The sequence below is a fragment of the Elephas maximus genome, chromosome 4 (assembly GCF_024166365.1).
Source record: "Elephas maximus indicus isolate mEleMax1 chromosome 4, mEleMax1 primary haplotype, whole genome shotgun sequence".
NCBI lineage: Eukaryota > Metazoa > Chordata > Mammalia > Proboscidea > Elephantidae > Elephas > Elephas maximus.
Window position 1 is genome coordinate 179,432,795 of NC_064822.1, and position 20,863 is coordinate 179,453,657.

The window sequence follows — 20,863 nt, forward strand, 5'->3', positions numbered from 1 at the left end:
TGAAAACTATGGAGCACGGTTGTACTCTGCACACATGAGGTCCCATGAGTCAGAACTGACTCAATGACAAGTGGTTTGTTTTTTCTGTTTGTTTTAGTAAAGAACTGGGAGCAAAGCAAATGGGGAAATAACAGTGTTCGCTGCTGACTAAAGAAAAATTACACATGCGAGTAAAATGTAAAAAGATTAAACCTTCGAGTAAAAATAAATAAAGACATGTGCCCAATAGGAATTCCATAGCTTTGAAGTTTAATACAATTAGATATACAACTCAGCTTCGCTAATTAACAGCTACATAGCCTTGGGCAATGACTTACTTTCTTTGAGCCTTGGCCTTGGTTTCTTCACCTGCAAATAGGATTAAATAAAATCATACCTGCTAAGTGCTTTAAACTGGGGCTGGACCATAGCTAGTGCTCAACACATGTTAGCTTTTCATGGGGACCTCCACTTGTTACTCTGAAATTAAGACACATCTGCTAGAATGAATTCATGGGTTCCCTGTACCAGTAATGAACTAATGGAACTGAGTTAGAAGCATCTTTCTCTTAGATGTATCTATGAGCCACATGACACCACAAAGCTTGTGAGAGCGCTGGCTGAAGGTGCACTAAAGGAACAATGAAAGGTCCTAACAATAGGAGAAACACAGGCAGGCCCCCATCGAAGAACTGTACTAACTGAATAAGGATATCTACTGAGTGTTTTAAGGGCCTTCTATGGCTCCATAAAATGACAGATTTACATTTAATATCCACTTGGCCAAACCCATTAAACTTGTAAGAGGCACTCTCTTGCTGAAGATCAGATATCTAGCTTCTTAAGTGTAATTTTTCATATTGCTCTGACAAAGCAAAGGCAATGAAAACCTGGCGAAAATCTGACCAACAGTTTTTTTTTTTTTTTTCCTTTGTCCATGGGAGAAAATCCCAACAGAGTAAGTCTCTGTATTTCAAGGCTGAAAATGAGTTTACTTAATTTATTCCTTTATCAAATTCTTAGTGGGCACTTACTTTGTGCAAAGTACTCAACAACACTGAGAAGTATGACACGATTCTTGCCCTCACAGAACTCAGTTCCATATGGGTCATCAACCTATCCACCAGAACACAAGAAGCAGTGATAAAGTGCTACTACAAAGTGGAAAGAATGTGTCTTGGGAGTTCAGCGGGTATTAAGAGTCTGCTCCCAAACAAATATATCAAGCAAGACTTCGTGGAGGAGGTAGTATTTGAAGTGGGATTTAAAGGATATCCTGTTATGCAAACATAGAGAATACTCTGCATTTTTATTTGGGGGGAGAAGAGACAGCATGTACAAAGACATGTAATTCTATACACTACTAGTTATGAAGGCTAACTGCAGACCAGTCCCCGTGCTAAAGCCTATAGAAATAGCTTGTTTAATCCTCATAGCAACCCTATGGTAGACAGCACTCATCTCATTTAGAGATGAGAAAATAAAGATCTTAAAAAATTAAAGAATTTGCCAAAGGTCATAATATCATAAGTAAAGAAATTATAATTCAAGCCCCTATTTGATTCCAAGGAAACCCTGGTGGCGTACTAGTTAAGTGCTACAGCTGCTAGCCAAAGGATCGGCACTTCGAATCCACCAGGTGCTCCTTGGAAACTCTATGGGGCAGTTCTACTCTGTCCTATAGGGTCGCTATGAGTCGGAATCAACTCGGCGGCACTGGGTTTGGTTTTGGGTTTTATTTGATTCCAAAGTTATACTGGCCTACCCCATAGTGTGGCTAGAACAGGAAACAGAAAGAAAAGACTGGGGCCAGATCATGGAAGGCCTACAGTATCATGCTAAAGCCTATGTGGCAGATAAAAGCTAGGCAAACTAATGACACAATCAGAGAAGTGCTTTTGTTTAAACGGATGATTACACAGAACTTGCTGAAATTATTTTCTGATGGCACCAAAATCTCCCTGCCTCCAATAAAGCTTAATTCAGTTCCGTACGACAGACTACACACAGCTAATGTTCTAAGAAAATCAAAATATCTAATATATAATTGAAAACACACAGCTATTTTGTCCACTAGCTATGAGGCCTTTTGCCTTATCTTATATTTAACTAGTCAGTTTCATTCTAACTCATCAGCCAATGATTTTCTGCTGGAGAACAAAGGGTTGAACAGATATATCCAACTTCTTAAAAGTAACTCACAAAATGGTAGCCAGGGTTGGTTGTGAGAAGACCACCTGCTTGCTTGGTAGTATTAACCGCTATGACAAGAACATGCCTACTAACTGCCTGGCTGCCCTAGGCAATTCTAGAGAGATGAATTTCCCAGATTTGAAAATTGCTAATTAAGGAGATTCTATGATTCCCTGTGTAAATGATCCTACCCACTGCCATCAAGTCAATTCCGACTCAAAGCGACCCTAGAGGACAGTGTAGAGCTGCCCTATAGGGTTTCCAAGGCTGTAAACTTTATGGAGGAAGCCCTGGTAATGTAGCAGTTAAGTGCTACGGCTGCTAACCAAAAGGTCAGCAGTTCAAATCCACCAGGCACTCCTTGGGAAACCCTATGAGGTAGTTCTACCCTGGTCCTATAGGGTCACTATGAGTCGGAATCGATTCGGCAGCAATGGGTTTGGGTTTTTTATATTATTATTATCTTTATGGAAGCAGGCTGCCGCATCTTTCTCCTATGGAGTGACTGGTAGACTCGGACCACCAACCTTTCCGTTAGCAGTGGAGCACTTTAACCACTGTGCCGCCAGGGCTCCACTAGTCATATTAGACCTGACTGAAAACCAACTGCCTAGATACAAAGTAGGAGGTCAATGCACTAAAAAGCCAAGCAGTGAAGTTATGATCCATCCATCCATTTACAAAATACTTAAAAAGCAACTGGGTCAAGAGAGTCAAGTACAACTGTTTTGGCGCCCAACAATCACGGCAAAACTAAACCGAGCAAAAATAGGCAAAAGATAAGGGGGGAAGTCAAACTATGGCATAAAAGAAAGGATATCACAAAGAAACCAGGTACAGAGAAATACAAATAAGAACCAGCTATATTTTCCATGTTTCTGGCCCAAGTTACTCATTTATCCACAGATCCACTGATGGATTCATGCGATAAGAAGAACTTAAGCCATAAAAAATTCTCATGGTTTACCCTAAGTGCCATTATGAAGCACCACAAAAGCAAATCTGTTAGAACCAATAGAGACCTTAGAGAAAAAGGAAGAAACCTAGGCAACGAGTTGAGAAGAGACTTTCTAGATCACATGGAAAGTCAAAGGCAGAGCGTCGTGTAACCTGCTTTCACCAGTACCAACCTATAGGTCACTGCTGACGTTGGAAATTTTTAAAAATGTAATCCTTACAACTATTCTACAAAAATAAGTACTATTACTGCCACTTTCACAGATGAGAAAAATGAGCCTTAGAGAAGTTAAAGAATACACTCACAGTCTTACAGTGTTTCCCAAACTCACTTGATCCGATCTTTATGGAAATGCTCATATAGACAATGTATTAAGTGAGTTGAAAGGCTCACAGGTAATGAGGAAAGATGTCATAAAGCAGGTTAGGTTGTGATCAGGGATCCTGAAGTATACTTAGGATTCTGCTGGATAAAGGAGAAACATCTCAAACAAAAGACATCAGGAAGAAATAAATGTCCAAGATCGATATTTGAAGGTCTGTGAGGACACATCTGAAGCAGAAGAAATACATGGACAGTGTAACAATGACAAATAGGGTTGGAAAGGTATACTGGGACCAAATCGTAGAGAGCTTTAAAGTCTGGCTGAGTTTGGACTAGATTCTGTTCGAGTCATAATACGAAGTCTGAAAAATGGCTCCTTCTTCCTACTCATATGCCAAAATTCATATAAAAGGTTAAAAAAAACTTATGCAGATTTCATTTTCCTCATAAGAACCTTTTGTTTTTGTTTTTTAGAGATAGGGCAAAACCATGTTCCTGACCTAGACATCTGAAATCTGCAGACATAATTCATTTCACATAGTGATAACTCAGAATCAAAAGAAAATGAGAAAACAGACTTAAATCAGAGAGTGTGAGAACTAATCATTTCCTTATAAAGTTTTCCTAGGTCTGTTTTTCATAAAATAAGTGAGAAAAATGGTTTACCGACCCTATTACATGCCCAGGAAACTGACATATATTATCGAATCCTCACAACAACCTTGCAGGGTAGATATTATTCCTGTTTTATAAGATGAAGAAACTGAGGCTCAGAGAAAGAAAATAATGTGCCCAAAGTCATATAGCCTGTAATGGCAGAGCTGATATTTAAACCCACAGCCAAGGTGTAGAAGTGTATGTGTTTGTCTACAGACGAATTTTCATGAAACAGTCTTACACAGAAGCTACACTGTCTTGGGGGAAAAAACGCCAGGGAACCTGGCTGATCCCCTGCTACACTGCTATACCACATCCCCTAGGACATGCAGAAAACAGAATAAATTTTCTTCCCTTCATGAAAAGCTTTACTTGCCCAAACATGCCTGCTACTAAAGGATGGAGAAGGTTGTATCAGCCAAGCACAAAGCCATGATAAACCTGCCAATCTTCCTTGGAGCAATCACCTGGCCTGAGCAGAGATAGTTAAATGCCTGTTTTCATGATCTCTTACATAAGATAGTTACATAGAATTTAATCCAAATTTAGCAAATAACGATGAAAACAAAGTTATGTTTTATTAAGGAAAGGGGAAATATTTGTCTTGTAAAATCTCCTGAGAGAAAATATTTGCAAATTGTAAATCTGATAAAGGACTTGTATCCAGAATATATAAAGAACTCTTACAACTCAATCATAAGACTACAAACAGCCCTAATAAAAAATGAGCAAAAGACTTGAATAGACATTTTACCAAAGGGAAACACATGAATGGCTAATGTGCACATGAAAAGGTAGGTGCTCCACACCCTTAATCATTAGGGAAATGCAAATTAAAACCACCTGAGATACCTCTACACACCCACTATCCAAAAAAACCAAGCCTACTGCTGTTGAGTCCATTCTGACTCACAGCGACCCTACAGGACAAAACAGAACCGCCCCATAGGGTTTCCAAGGAGCGACTGGCAGATTCAAACTGCTGACCTTTTGGTTAGCAGCCAAGGTCTTAATCACTGTGCCACTAGCGCTCCACACACCCACTAAAAGGGCTATAATCAAAAATGCGGTCCCTGGGTTACAAACAAGATCCATCCCTACGCCTGTCTTTAAGTCAAATTGGTAGGTAAGTCAAACAGGTACATTTGAGTCTTATTTAGCATCAGTTACTCCAATGTTTGTCTTAGTATACAGCATACAGTTTACCTTTCAATGCATATAAAACACTTAAACACTTTCAAATGTTTTCAAGAGTGTCACAGAGTAGTGCTTGCATTCGTTATTATGAACCATTGTATTTAACTCAAATGTTTAATACGTAGGCTTTATGGCAGTTCATTCTTAAGTACAAACCCAAGGAATTATTATATGCAAATATTGATAGCAGCATTACTCGTAACAGCCCAAAACTGGAAACAACTCAAATACTCATCAACTGGTGAATGGACAAACAAGATGTGGTACATTCATACGATGGAATACTATTCAGCGATAAAAAAAAAAAAACTAACAGTGATACACACTACAATATGGATGAACTTCCAAAACGTAACGCTAAGTGAAAGAAGTCAGAGCCAAAAGATGACATACATATCATGATTCTACTTATATGAAATGTCCAAAAAAGGTAAAATTATAGAGTCAGAAAGCAGATCAATGGTTGCCTGGCACTGGGGTGGGAACAAGGATTGAATGCAAACAGGGACTCAAGAAAATTTAAGGGGGATGATGGAAATGTACTAAAACAGGGTTGTGGTGATGGTGGCACAACTCTATAACTAAAAATCACGGAACACTACACACTTACTACGGATGAATTTTATGATATGTAAATTACATCTCAACAGAGCTTTTTTCAAAGCAATTACCAAATGCACATACACACACGCTCCAAGGAAAACAAAAAAGTACATAAGAAAGGGAATCTAATCATAATATTTTATGACTCAGCTATAAAAAATTTACATAGTCATAATAATGTAATTAGATGTAAAATCATAAATCAATAATACTGATTTAACAACAAAAAAAGGCTATTAGAAGGAAGGAGAGAGTAACTGTCTATGAAACTGCTAATTTTTCATCTTCAACAATAGGAAGCCAAATGATAATGACTGAAGTTGATAAATCGATAGCAAAATAAACATGTTTTTTAGATACATCAAAGTATGCAGCAGAAGAAATAAAATGGTCTTTCTCTGGAGAAAAAAGCTCACGAACTCTCTGCAGAATGAAATGGTCCAAAATGCAAAAAGGTGAAGTCTGAAGGTGATTATATGGTTTGAGAAAAGTGCTAGAACACCAGGCTGCAGCATTCCCCAGCCCATCATCCACTAGAGGGTGTAAGGACAACATCACAGAAGGACTTAAGGTATTGAGGGGTGGTGACCTGAAGTCAGATATTGGGGAGAAGCAACCATTTGAAAAAACTTGCACAAAGGCTGAAAGTGGGGTTCTGGATGTTCTAGCAGGGAAAACATAGATTCCATACTTCCTGGATGTAAACTCATTTTTAAGGGGCGGGGGGGGGAAGGACCAAAAAGAAAATTATTATAGATTGTGAAATACAGAAAGAATATTAAACAGTTTACTTTTGAATCAAGTCATTTCCATCCAGTCTCCAACTGGGATAAGATTTTCTTATTGAGCAATTAAGTTCTAGCCAGAATTGATATTAAATGCAGCAAACATAAAGCTGTTGTCCAGAGTATCTAACGTTGTATCTTTTAAGGACAACAGTGTTTAGAATAGCATTTTTCAAACTACAAGTTGCAATCCATTAGTGGGTCCAGAAAATCAATTTTGGTCAAACATCTGTTGGTCATAACCAACAATTTTTTTTTTTTTTTAATTTTTATTGTGCTTTAAGTGGAAGTTTACAAATCGAGTCAGTCTCTCATATAAAAATTTATATACACCTTGCTATGTACTCCTAGCTGCTCTCCCCCTAATGAGACAGCACTCTCCTCCTCTCCACCCTGTATTTCTGTGTCCATTCAGCCAGCTCCTGTCCCCCTCTGCCTTCTCATCTTCCCTCCAGACAGGAGCTGCCCACATAGTCTCATGTGTCTACTTGATCCAAGAAGCTCACTCCTCACCAGTATCATTTTCTATCTTATATTCCAGTCCAATCCCTGTCTGAAGAGTTGGCTTTGGGAATGGTTCCTGTCTTGAGCTAACAAAAGGTGTGGGGACCATGACCACTGGGGGCCGTCTAGTCTCAGTCAGACCATTAAGTCTAGTCTTTTCATGAGAATTTGAGGTCTGTATCCCACTGCTCTCCTGCTCCTTCAGGGGTTCTCAGTTGTGTTTCCTGTCACGGCAGTCATCGGTTGTAGCCGGGCACCATCTAGTTCTTCTGGTCTCAGACTGATGTAGTCTCTGATTTACGTGGCCCTTTCTATCTCTTGGGCTCATAATTACCCTGTGTCCTTGGTGTTCTTCATTCTCCTTTGCTCCAGATGGGATGAGACCAATTGATACATCTTAGATGGCTGCTTACTAGCATTTAGGACACCAGGCACCACGCTCCAAAGTGGGATGCAGAATGTTTTCTTAGTAGATTTTATTATGCCAATTGACCTAGATGTCCCCCTGAAACCATGGTCCCCAAGCCCCCTCCCCTGCTACACTGTCCTTCAAAACATTCAGTTTATTCAAGAAACTTCTTTGCTTTTGGTTTAGTCCAGTTGTGCTGTTCTCTCCTGTATTGTGTTGTCTGTCCCTTCATCTACATTAGTTCTTATCTACTATCTAAATAGTGAACACCCCTCTCCTTCCCTCCCTCCCCACTCTCGTAACCATCAAAGAATATTTTCTTCTCTGTGTAAACTATTTCTTAAGTTCTTATAACAGTGGTCTCATACAATATTCGTCCTTTTGCAACTAATTTCACTCAGCATAATGCCTTCCAGATTCCTCCATATTATGAAATGTTTCACAGATTCATCATTGTTTTTTATCGACATGTAGTATTCCATTGTGTGAATATACCATAATTTATTCATCCGTTCATCTGTTTATGGGCATCTTGGTTGCTTCCATCTTTTTGCTATTGTAAACAGTGCTGCAATGAACATGGGTGTGCATATATCTGTTCATGTAAAGACTCTTATTTCTCTAGGATATATTCCAAGGAGTGGGATTGTTGGATCATATGGTAGTTCTATTTCTAGCTTAAGGAAGCGCCAAATCAATTTCCAAAGTGGTTGTACCATCTGACATTTCCACCAGGAGTGTATAAGTCTCTCCACAACCTCTCCAACACTTATTATTTTGTGTTTTTTGGATTAATGCCAGCCTTGTTGGAGTGTGATGGAATCTCATTGTAGTTTTGATTTGCATTTCTCTAATGGCTAATGATTGTGAGCATTTCCTCATGTATCTGTTAGCTACCTGAATGTCTTCTTTAGTGAAGTGTCTGTCCATATCCTTTGACCATTTTTTAACTGGGTTATTTGTCTTTTTGTAGATTTCAGAGAGCAGATGCTGATTGGAAGTGTCATAGCTAAAAACTTTTTCCCATCTAGGTAATCTTTTTATTCTTTCGGTGAAGTCTTTGGATGAGCATAGGTGTTTGATTTTTAGGAGCTCCCAGTTATCTTGTTTCTCTTCTGGTGTTTGTGCATTGTTGGTAATGCATAGACAACAATTTTTTAATGAAATGGAAAATGTCACAGTGAATACAGGACACAGTAAGGGTTAAGAATTATTTGGCAAAACCAATTCATGCATGTGTGTGTACTGGGTATGTAAAAGGTATTGCTTACTAGAGGCTGTGGTCTTTTTTAAACTTGAAAGCACTTTTTTAAGCTTAAAAGAACTTGAACACCCTTACCACGTCCTTCACGGCACCAACTCTCCCCGAGAGAAAAGAAGTACTCATCGGTGCAAATGAGTACGACAGATGATGCCTGTGCTGCTGTGCACAGCTCCCAATAAAAATAACTACAGGCTCTGAAAGTTCATTTGCAAAAATTGGACTAAAACAAAGCTTGTTCTAGGGACAAAAGTGAGAACTGGCTAAAAAAGGAAGGAGGACAGTCTTCAGAAGAAAGAAATGCTTTTTCTAAAACACTGTTATGTGAGTTTTAATCTACCCTCTAAACTAAAAGGCTGCTACTTAGAATTTAAACCTAAGTCACATGTGTCAAATTAAACATTTCCTTTGATTTTCCCACTCATTTCTGCGAATCACTTGTACAACGTGGCTTTTCAACAAAACCTTAGAAAATTGAAGGAGAAAATTTTTGAAGAGCCACTGACAAGCATTTCAAATATCAGGTAAACAGCTCAGCCCATTAACATGCCATCTCATTAAAATTTTTCCTTATATTTCAAATACAAAAAGATAAATCCTGGACCACAACAAACAAAACGGGAAGAAAGTTGGACAGAAGTTAGTTATTCCAGGGCCGTCCAGGTTGTACGACGATTTTTCATGCTGCTGCACTTTCCAAAGATTCCATACAATCTCGTCACACCAGCAAGAGAACATCGGCACTCAAAGACGTAAGACCACTAACAGGAAAACACTAGACATGAAGACTGAAAACCCAGGGTTCATGTCCAATTCTGCAACTTACCACCTACTTGGCATTGGGAAACTCATTTTAAAATTTCTGTGCCTTAGTTTTCTTATCCATAAAACAAGGATAATAAAGTCCAACTTACCTGGTAGAGCTATTGTGAAGATCAAACTTAAATGTACATGAAAGTGCTTTCTAAATTGTAAAGTACTTCACAAATATTAGAGTTTATATTTACTATTATATTCCCAATGCCACAGTTGAGTCAACACCTGAACACAATCAAGTGAACGTGAATGGCGATGTTTCATTCCCACACAGATCAAGTGTTAGGCAATGCAATGTGCCATAATTTAAGTGAGGCTTCAAACTGGTTCATTCTGATTCGAACCCCTGCTGAGAATTTGCTTTTCCTCTCCAGATGTACTGATTCAGAATCTACATTTTAACAAGACCCGCAGGTGCTTCTTCTGTACAATAAATTTTGAGAACTGTGGCTCTAATAGTGGTTCTCAGAACTGGTCTCTAGCCAGCATTAGCATCGCCTGGGAACTTGCTAGAAATGCAAATTATCGGCAGGGGTTTGAACCAGTGTGCAGCCCTGGCAGGCACGCGCGCGCACACACACGACCACGTTTTTCTTAGGGGAAATCAATAAGCCCCAGTATAAAGAGCCCTCAATTAAATAGAAGACAAATTTCTGTTGTTATTCAGCTACTAACTTGCACTGTTAACTCAGACGAGTCATTTCACCTGTGTGCGCCTCAGTTTCCTTATCTTTCCCAAGGGACTATTTGCCTCATCTACTTAAAAAAGCCCAATGCCACTGAGTCAACTCCAACTCACTGCGACGCTATAGGACAGAGTAGAACTGCCCCATAGAGTTTCTGAGGAGCGCTTGGTGGATTTGAACTGCCGACCTTTTAGTTAGCAGCTGTAGCACTTACTACGCCACCAGGGTTTCCATTAGAAGCTGATAAAAATCCTGGCTGAGGATGGTTCCTATCTGTTTAGTAAGGAACAGCAAAAGAATATGGAAAGCAATAAAGACACACAATTAAAATTCACCTTCACCTGATTCGTGGCTCCTGGGTTTGCTGAGCCAGACAACACTGGGGAGATGTAAAGATCACAAGCTTAGTTTCTGCCCAGCTCAAGCTGTTCAGTGACTAGTGTTTCACTCTGATAAATGCCTCCCAAATCTCAAAGCACAAAGTGAGAGTTCACAAGGTTAGGCGCATTAATTAGCAGTACTCATTTAGATTCTGCATTCATCAAATACAACAAGCAGCTATTCAATATTTGCCTATTTGCACTACTCTAAGATCTCTAATTCAAAAGTGCAGCCAGAGAACAAAATAAGTCCAAGAAAATAAACTAAAATAAACCTGTCACCATCAGAATGGGCCTCAAAGTAAATTAGCAGCTTTAAACCATGGCCAAGGGTCTGCCCAGGCCTACAGCAGAGAGAGTATGAGTCAATGAATGAGCAGGCTACAGAAGTGGGTCCCGCAGCAAGAGAAAGGAAAATAAAGTAGTTGCAAGCAAAAAGACTACTTTAAGAAATTCCTCTTAACTCCTTTTACTTAGCTTTTTATTGATCTGCAGTCCCTACAGGAACAAGTTTTATACAGTACCCTTCCAAATTCTTTAGAACGCCATAAATCTATTCTCATATTTTACTTCAATTAACTTTACCTTCCCATATCCAAAATAAGCAACACTTCTGTAAATAATGAAATATGTGCATTTGTGTGAAAGACTAGATGAAGACACTGAGTACATTCCCTCATATATTATGCATCGTAGGTGGAAAAAACAGAGGATGAAACAGAAAAGGTCACTCCTTTAAAAGCAAGCCACAGAACCGCAGTTCTCACCCAACTGCACAGCAGAATCACCTGCAGGGATTTCTAAGTATCTGAGTGGAGGAGCTCAATCACAGACCTACTCAACCAGAGCCTCTAAAGGTTCGATCTCCAGGCAGCAGTGTTTTTTCTGATGTATGGCCACGATATAGAACTACTGTCAAAGGGTACAGATTTCACAGCTTACAGAAAGAAGCTCTAGGGGAAACCAAAAATAAATAATAAATAACAGCTCTATATTCTCTTCGGATTTGGAGTAAATGACTATCTTTCCCAAAAAGCTTTCATGGAGACAATCTTCAGTTACATCTGCTTTGCTCTGACATTCCAACGGTGATGACCACACTGGGAGATGAACACAGAGATGAACAACGTTTTTTCTCCCCTCCTTCTCCATGTCCTACCTGAGGCCAGTCTGATGTCAACCCGCCATCAAGAGTGCTTTGAGTGACCCAAGAGAATTGGGCAAATAATCTCAAATCTGGAAGGCCCTAAATAGATGACTATTGGTTATGGGGACCCTCCTACTTTTTAAGATCAGTTGTAGGAGATTTAATGAGATTAAACTGACTTCTAGAGAAGAGGAACTATGTCAACCCCTTGGTTTAGAACTCTTGATGATTCATGTCCCTTAGACAAACCTAAAAATGGTGAACTTCTTTTGAACTTTTTTGAATGCCTACCTAATGAACAGTAGGTAGGCATTCAAAGATATTTCCAGAGGCTACCCTTTCAAATTTCCTGAACAATGTCAGTGTTCCCAAGCAGCAAGGAGCCAAATCTCAGACACTAGGTGACTCGACCCCCACCATTTTTCCAAGAGGAAATCTGGCCTGTTCTTCTACCTTAACTCTGGTACAGTCTCATCTGTTCAAGGCTTTAAATAGCAAAAAGACAAAGGAGGCATTACACTTGCCTAAACCAGAGAGAGAATGTCTCATAAGAAGCAGTTCTGCTCTGACCCACAATAGGACCTGGCCTTGTTCTAATCATCCCTCCATCTTTCAGAGAAAGTCAGCAGAAACTTCCCCCTCTCTTGGGCAAGGCTTCCTTAATTAAAGCCATAAGGCTGAACTCCTCCAGGGAACAGAATGGAATTTTTTGCTGCAGATTATTGCAAGGACTCAAACAATCTGTACAGTGAGGGCCTAAGTGGCAGGCAACAGACAAGCTCAGCATTTAGAACTATGAGACATCAAGGAAATCAGATTTAAAAATTACTTTATAGCCTGGAGAAGAAAACATAAAAGTAATCATGACTGTGATTGCGTGATTTGCTCCCCCCCACAACAGCCACAATTTAAATAACATGATTATACTACTTTTAGAACTAAAAAAATATACTTAATTTATATGTCTAAAAGTAATTTTATTCCTGCAGCAAGCCATACCACTCTCCAAAATAAATAATCTCAGGGGATACTCTTTATCATAATATCCTTAGATAAAACACATACAGACACACACACATCATCTGAGTTATAAACAGCAGATACCAACCTGGTTGTCCCGTGCCGGGAATCCATGATAACCTGGGGTCAGAGGCTCGTTCTAAGAGAAAGAAAAGAAAAGTCTAACTATAAAAGGAAGAAATTAGAAAGAATAATTAAAATCAAGTGCAAATTAGTGAGTATAAATTCTTGCCCTGGTTCCTATGGAGTTCCATTGCTGTATTCTACTCTAACTACACGCATCTTTCAGTTCAACCACCACCATGCAAAAACAAATGCAAACAAAAAACAGTATTTGCTTAGGAACACTGTTCTTAAACACTCCTTTCTTCCTTGTGCAGCTAAACCTGTTCCCTTCACAGTACATCCCAACCAAGGTGCTACTGGGACTTGAGACAGAACGATTCCTAACTTCACACTGCAGACCTCAGCGTGCTTTGCCGCTACCCCTAAAAAAGCCAGCAGCACTCCTAAAAACCAGGACAACCAAAACTTTCCACACATTTCCAAAGAGCCACTGCCGGGAAAGGGGACTACATCCCAGTTAAGAACTGCCTCTTGACCTGAAAACGTCTTAACCTCTCCCCTTTATCAATCTGCTTTCCTTTGGCTCTTCTCAGCCTAGATGAAATTCTACCTCTGTTCAAGCCTTTCCCTTGCCAACCTACATCACCTGATGGACTCCAAGTGATTCCTTCCAACATGTAGGTATGTTGAAGTTTAGTTAGGTTATTCATGCAGTTTACTTTTCATATTATTTATTATTCTAGTTAATCTTACTTTTGTAAAGTTGTATCATATTGAATGCCTGCCTCATTTTCACATTCGACCACAAGAGCCTCAAGGAAAAGAATGATAGCTAATAAAAGCTATGTAAGCCTTAATTTAATATAAGGTCATACAACACGAGCACTCATTTATGGTTTACTTATTTAACCTATCAACCATTGTCAACATATATTGACTATCTAATTATTTTCAAAGTACTGTTAGATGATAGAGTACGAAAAATGAATAAAACAAGGCCCTTGCCTTCAAGGGAACTTTTAAATGGGAGGAGATATATCTGCACACAGAGGGGTAAATGAAAACATATGGTGCTTTTGCAATTTTCAAAATGTTCAGCCCAGCTACCTTAAAGGTATTCATTCTCTTCTTTTTGTACTTTCATTCCTACCAGCAAAATAACATGTTTAAAGGAATTCCCATCGATGGGACTTTCAACTCTGACAGGAGAGTAAACTTTCTACCTAATGGTATGCCTGCTTTGATTATTTTCATGTCTTTGATAATCAAAGGTCCACATTTCCTCCCAAAACATGAAAGCTCACTGTATTGTTCATTATACTTTCCGGAGATCTGGCACAACGTCTAAAACATGGTGAACACCCAAAAGAATGTGTAAATAGAGTTTAAAAAAAAAAAACCCCAATTCATTCATAGGTTCATAGGCAATCCAAGTTCTCCTTTTCCATTCCCAAGTCCCTATTATGGACATTTTAAAATTTACAAATTAGTCTCCCCAAAGAAATGACATCCAGACACTAAAGATTATTCCCAGAAACACACACATACACGCACAAATTATGGATGCCAAAATAATCTTGAGAAAGGGGAACAAAGGACTCACACTTCCCAGTTTCAAGCTTACTACAAAGCTACAATAACCAAGATGGTGTGACACTGGCATAAGGACAGATACACAGGTCAACAGAAAAGAATGAACAGTCCAGAAATAAACCTCTACTGTTAGGATCAAGATTTTTGACAAGAATGTCAAGAGAAATCAATGGGAAAAGAATAGTCTTTTCAACAAATGGTGCTAGAACAACCAAACAGCCACGAAACAATGAAGCTGGATCCTACCTCGTACCATACAGAAAAATTAACTCAAACAGATCATAAATCTAAAACTATGAAACTCTTAGAAGAAAATATAGGAGTAAATCTTCATGAACTTGGGGTAGTTTCTTCAATCTAAACACCAAAAGCACAAGTAACAAAGGAAAAAAACAGATAAACCGGACTTCATCAAAATTAACTTTTGTGCTTCACAGAACACCATCAAGTAAAAGACAACCCACATAATGGTGCAAAAATATTTTCAAATCATATATGCGATAAGGGACTTGTATCCAGCAACATATAAAGAACTCTTACACCTCAACAATAAAAAGACACAGAACTCAGTTTTAAAAATGGTAAAGGATTTGAAAACATTTCTCCAAAGAAGACATAAAAATCCATCGAATTGATTCCGACTTATAGCAACCCTACAGGGCAGAGTAGAACTGCCTAATACAGTTTCCAAGGAGCACTTGTGGATTCAAACTGCCAGCCTTTTGGTTAGCAGCCATAGCACTTACCACTACGCCACCAGGGTTTCCTCAACATCATTAGGCATTCCAAAACCCACTGCCACTAAGTCAACTCCAACTTACAGCGGTCCTGTAGGGTTTCCAAGGCTATAAACCTTGACAGAAACAGACTCCCACATCTTTCTCCCGCAGCGCCACTGGTGGTTTCAAGCAGCCAACTCTTTGGTTAGCAGTCGACTGCTTTAACCACTGTGCCACAAGGGCTCCTTCACTAGTCGTTAGGAAATGGCAAATCAAAATCACCATGAGATACCACTTCATACCGCTAGGATGGCTATAACTAAAAAGATGGACAATAGCAAGGATGCAGAGCAATTGGAATTCTCATACACTGCTGATGGGAAAGTAAAATGATACTGTTGCTTTGGAAAACAGTTTGGCTGTTCCTCAAAATGTAAAACATAGTTACCGTATGACCCGGCAATTGCCCTCTAGGTATACTGAAAATGTAAGTGCACATGAACATTCATAGCAGTATCATTTCATAACAGCCAAAATGTGGAAACAACCCAATGTCCACCAAAAAGGAATGGATAAACAAACTGTGGTATATCCATACAATGGAATATTATCTGGCAATAAAAAGAAATGAAGTAACTGACACAATACGGGTGGATCTTGAAAACATCATATGAAGTGAAAAAAACTTGACACAAAAGGCCACATATTATTAATTCCATTTATATAAAATTTCCAAAAACAGAAAGTAGATTAGTGGTTGCCAGAGGCAGGGGAGAAGAAGGAATGACAACTGACAGCTAACGAGTGTGGAATTTCTTTTTGGGGTAATGAAGATGTTTTGGAATTGGTAGTGGTGATGGATGTACAACTCTATGAATATACTAAAAATCACTGAATCGTACACTTTAATTGTACACAAAAGTAAAGTGAACTTGTGGCCTATGAATTATATCTCAATAAATCTGTTATTAAAAATTATTATTATTGTGGGTAACGATGACTATTTTTCACGTTGATTTTTATAAGGTAGACATATACAGCTTTTTTTGTTTGTTTTTTTTTTTTTAGACATAAACAGTTTAGATTATAACAAAGAACAGGTTGTCACTGTGAAGTGGACTCCAACTCATGGTGACCTGACGTAGGTCAGAACAAAGCGCTGCCGGGTCCTGCGCCAGCCCCGCGATCGCTGGCATGTTTGAGTCCACTGTTGTGGCTACTGTGTCAATCCACCTCACTGAGTGTTGCCCTCATTTTCACTGACTCTACCAAACATGATATCCTTTTCTAGTAATTGGTCTTTCCCGATGACACGTCCAAAGTAAACGAAGTGAAGTCTCACCATCCTTGCATCTAAGGGGTATTCTGGTTATATTTCTTCTATGACTGATTTGTTTGCTCTTCTGGTAGTCCACGGTATATTCAAAATTCTTCACCAACACCACAATTCAAATGTGTCAATTCGTCTTCTGTCTTCCTTTTTCATCACCCAGCTTTCACGTGCACATAGGGCGATTGAAAAGACCACAGCTTGGGTCAGACACTTTAGTCATCAAAGTGACTGCTTTTAAAAACTTTAAAGAGGTCTTTTGCAGAAGATTTTCCTAATGTAATATGGTCATTTCATTTCTTGACTCCTGCTTCCATGGATACTGACTGTTGATCCAAATAGAAAGAATCACTGACAACTTCAATTTTGTCTCCATTTATCATGATGTTGTTTACCAGTCCAGTTGAGAGGATCTTCATTTTCTTCATATTTAGGCATAATCCATACTGAAAGCTGTAGTCTTTCACCTTCAACAGTAAGTGTTTCATCTTCATTTTCAGCTGGCAAAGTTGTATCATCTGCATATCACAGGTTGTTAATGAGTCTTCCTCCAATCCTGATGCCTCATTCTTCTTCACATAATCCAGTTGCTCAGATTATGTTTAGAATACAGATTGAAAAAGGTAAAAGAATATAACCCTACCTCACACCTTTTCCAATTTTAAACCAATGCAGTATGCCCTTGTTCTGTTCAAATGACTGCTTTATGATCCATGTACAGGTTCCTCATGATCACAATTAAGTGCTCTAGAATTCCCATTCTTCACAATATTATCCATAATTTATTATGATCCACACAGTTGAATGCCCTTGCATAGTCAATAAAACAAAGGTAAACATCTTTTTGGTATTCTCTGCTTTCAGCCAAGACCCATCTGACATCAGCAGTGATATCCCTCGTTCCATGATCTCTTCTGAATTCAGCTTGAACCTCTGGCAGTTCCATTTCGATGTATGGCTGCAATCATTTTTGAATTATCTTCAGCAGAATTTTGCTAGCATGTGATATTAGCAACACTGTTCAATCATTTTCATATTCTGTTTGATCACCTTTCTTTGGAATGGGCACAAATATGGATTTCTTCCAGTCAGCTGACCAGATGCTCTCCTCCAAATGTCTTTACACAGACGAGTAGGTGCGTCCGGCCCTGCACTCCGCTGCTGAAGAATCTCAGCGGTACCACTGCACCCGCTCCTGGAGCCTACTGTCGCCAACGCTTTTGGTGCTGCTTGAACTTCTTTCTTCAGTACCAGTGGTTCTTGATCATATGCCACCTCTGAAGTGGTTGACTATCAACCGATACTTTTTGGTACAGTGACACTGTATGTATTCCTTCCATTTTCTTTTGAAATTTCCTGTGTCACTCAATTTTTTGCCCGTAAAATCCTTCAGTAATGTAACTTGAGGCTCGAATTTTCTCTTCAGTTCTTTCAGCTTGAGAAATGCCAAGCACACTCTTCCCTTTTGGTTTTCTAACTCCAGGTCTCCGCCCATTTCATCGTAATACTTTACCCTGTCATCTTGAGCCACGCTTTGAAATCTTCTGCTCAGCTCTCTTAACTTCGTCATCATTTCTTCCGTTCACTTTAGCTACTTCGTGCTTAACAGCAGGTTTCAGAGTCTCTTCTGACATTTATTTTGATCTTTTCCTTCTTTCCTGTCTTTTTAATGACCTTTCACTTTCTTCACGTGTGATATCTTTGATGTCTTCCCACAACTCTTTTAGTCTTCGGTCATTAGTGTTCAGTGCATTAAATCTAGTCTTGAGATGGCACCTAAATTCAGGAGGATATATTCAACGTCGTACTTTGGCTCTCATGGATTTACTTTTATTTTCTTCAGCTTGAACCTGAACTTTCACATGAGTAATTGATAGTGTGTTCCACAGGTGGTCCCTGACATTGTCTCCACTGATGGTCTTGAACTTCTCCATCATCTCTTTCCACAGACGTAGCCGATTTGATTACTGTGTGATTCCTCTGGCGAGGAGCTCCACATGTATACCCACTGATTATGTGCTGAATAAGTCCTTTGTCTTGCAGAATTCTACCATGCTATCTCTACCACCAAGTCTGTATTTTCTAACTACTGATCCTTCTTCGTTTCCAACTTTTGTGCTGCAATCACCAGTAATCATCAACGCGTCTTGATTGCACACTCAATCAATGTCAGACTGCAGCATGTTGTAAAATTTTTCAATTTCTTTATCTTTGACATTCATGGTTGGTGCACAAATTTGAATAATAGTATTAACCGGTTTTCCTTGTAGTAGACATATTACTGACTGCATTGAACTTTAGGACAGAGCTTAAAATATTCTTCTGAACAATGAATGCAATGCCATTCCTCTTCAATTTACTGTTCCCGGCATAGTAGACTATATGACTGTTTGATTCAAAATGCCCAATACCAGTCCATTTCAGCTCACTATCCTCTAGGATATTGATCTTCAAGCTATCCATTTCATTTTTGACGATTTCCAACTTTCCTTGATTCATACTTCACAAATTCCACATTCCAATTACTAATGGATATTACAGCTGTTACGTCTCATTTCGATTCATGCCACATCAGCAGATGAAGGTCCCAAAGACTTTACTCCAACCTCATCATTAAGGTCGACTCTACTTTGAGGAGGCAACTCTTCCCTAGGCATATTGTAAGGGCCTTCCAACGTGAGGAGCTCATCTTCCAGCACTATATTGGACAATATTTTGTTATTATCTATAAGGTTTTTCTTGGCTGTTTTCACAAGCAGATCACCGGGCCGTTCTTCCTAGTCTGTTTTAGTCTGGAATTTCTGCTGAAACCTGTCCACCATGGGTGATCCTGCTAGTATTTTGAAATACTGTTGACATAGCTTTCAGCATCATAGCAACACAGGAACCACCACAGTACAACAAACTGACAGGTGAGTAAAAGAACAGGGCTTTTCTGACATCCACAACACCCTTGCTTGTTCTGGATTCTATGAATTTACTTCAACACCATTTCCTATAGATTTTAACAATGTTGATGACAAAGATGATAGATACCACAAGATATTGAGCAACTGAAAAAAAACAAACCCGCTGCTGTCAAGTCAATTCCGACTCATAGCGACTCTATAGGACAGAGAACCGCCCCATAGGGTTTCCAAGGAGCGGCTGATAGATTCGAACTGCTGACTTTTTGGTAAGCAGCTGAGCTCTTAACCACTACACCACTGGGGATTCATTGAGCAACTAATCAGGTAGAATTTCAGGATGGAGGGAAGGAGGAAGAGAAAGAATGGAGATGAGATAATAGAGAAATACATAAAAATGTACCTCCTATCATCCAGAAAACTCATAGAAAGCAAGTAATTGACCCCAAAACACACAACTATTAAGTGGGAAAGCCAAAGTTCAACCTAGGTCTGTTGGACTCCAAAGTCCCTGTTCTTTTCATTTTACCAATTTCTGTTCTCTAATAAGCATTTCATATTGTCTGAGAAAGTAATTATATGATTAAGAAAGTAATGGAAAACCCCCATAAGCATATTAGCAGAGATTCCCAGAGAACATCCTACATATAAACTATATTCTAAGACATCCTAAAGTTTGACAATGCATAAGACTTTTTAGGAAAACGTCATGTTCTTACAAGCCAGTATTATCAAAAAATCTTTAATACCAAAGATGGATGCAACAGGTTGCAAAAAGCCATGTCAGAGGAAATAGATTTACTCCCCAGACCTAACTTCTTTTCTTTTTTCTCCACCCCTTGCTATGTGGAACTTTCCGAAACCAAAAAACAAAAACCAAATCCGTTGTCGCTGAGTCGCTTCTGACTCATAGGAACCATACAGAATAGAGTAGAACTGCCCTATAGAGTTTCCAAGGAGCGCCTGGTGGATTCGAACTGCTGACCTCTTGGCTAGCAGCCATAGCACTTAACCACTACGCCACCAGGGTTTCCTGGAACTTCCCAGCCCTTGGAAATTCCCTGTCCGAGACTGGCCTATACTTAATGGTAAAAGGGTTACTTTTCAAGTTTGTATGTATCTATCCCCCCAAAATGTATTAATTTTATATGTTTTTCAATGTTATAGAAATGGATTCTACTATATGTACTGTTTGCGGTTTTTTGTTTGTTTTTGCATAATACTATGTGAACTCACCTCTGCTAATGCATGTAATTATATTTCACTAATTTTGACTGCTGTTTAGTATGCTATCTTATGAGTATGTCAATTTATCCGTCCTATTTTCCTG

General features: G+C 39.1%; 1 protein-coding gene across 14 annotated transcripts in view; it reads right to left on the reverse strand.

The window, feature by feature from the left end:
• The window catches only part of RBFOX2 (RNA binding fox-1 homolog 2), a 333,110-nt gene that overhangs the window by 221,236 nt on the left and 91,011 nt on the right, over positions 1-20,863 (reverse strand). For 13 of the 14 annotated variants that reach the window (XM_049884311.1, XM_049884323.1, XM_049884322.1 and 10 more), the window contains exon 2: positions 13,008-13,058. The exons of the other annotated variant lie outside the window; for it this stretch is intronic. In XM_049884311.1, the coding sequence (XP_049740268.1) occupies positions 13,008-13,058 (51 nt within the window). The remainder of the gene's footprint in view (positions 1-13,007; positions 13,059-20,863) is intronic. 14 annotated transcript variants of the gene reach the window in all.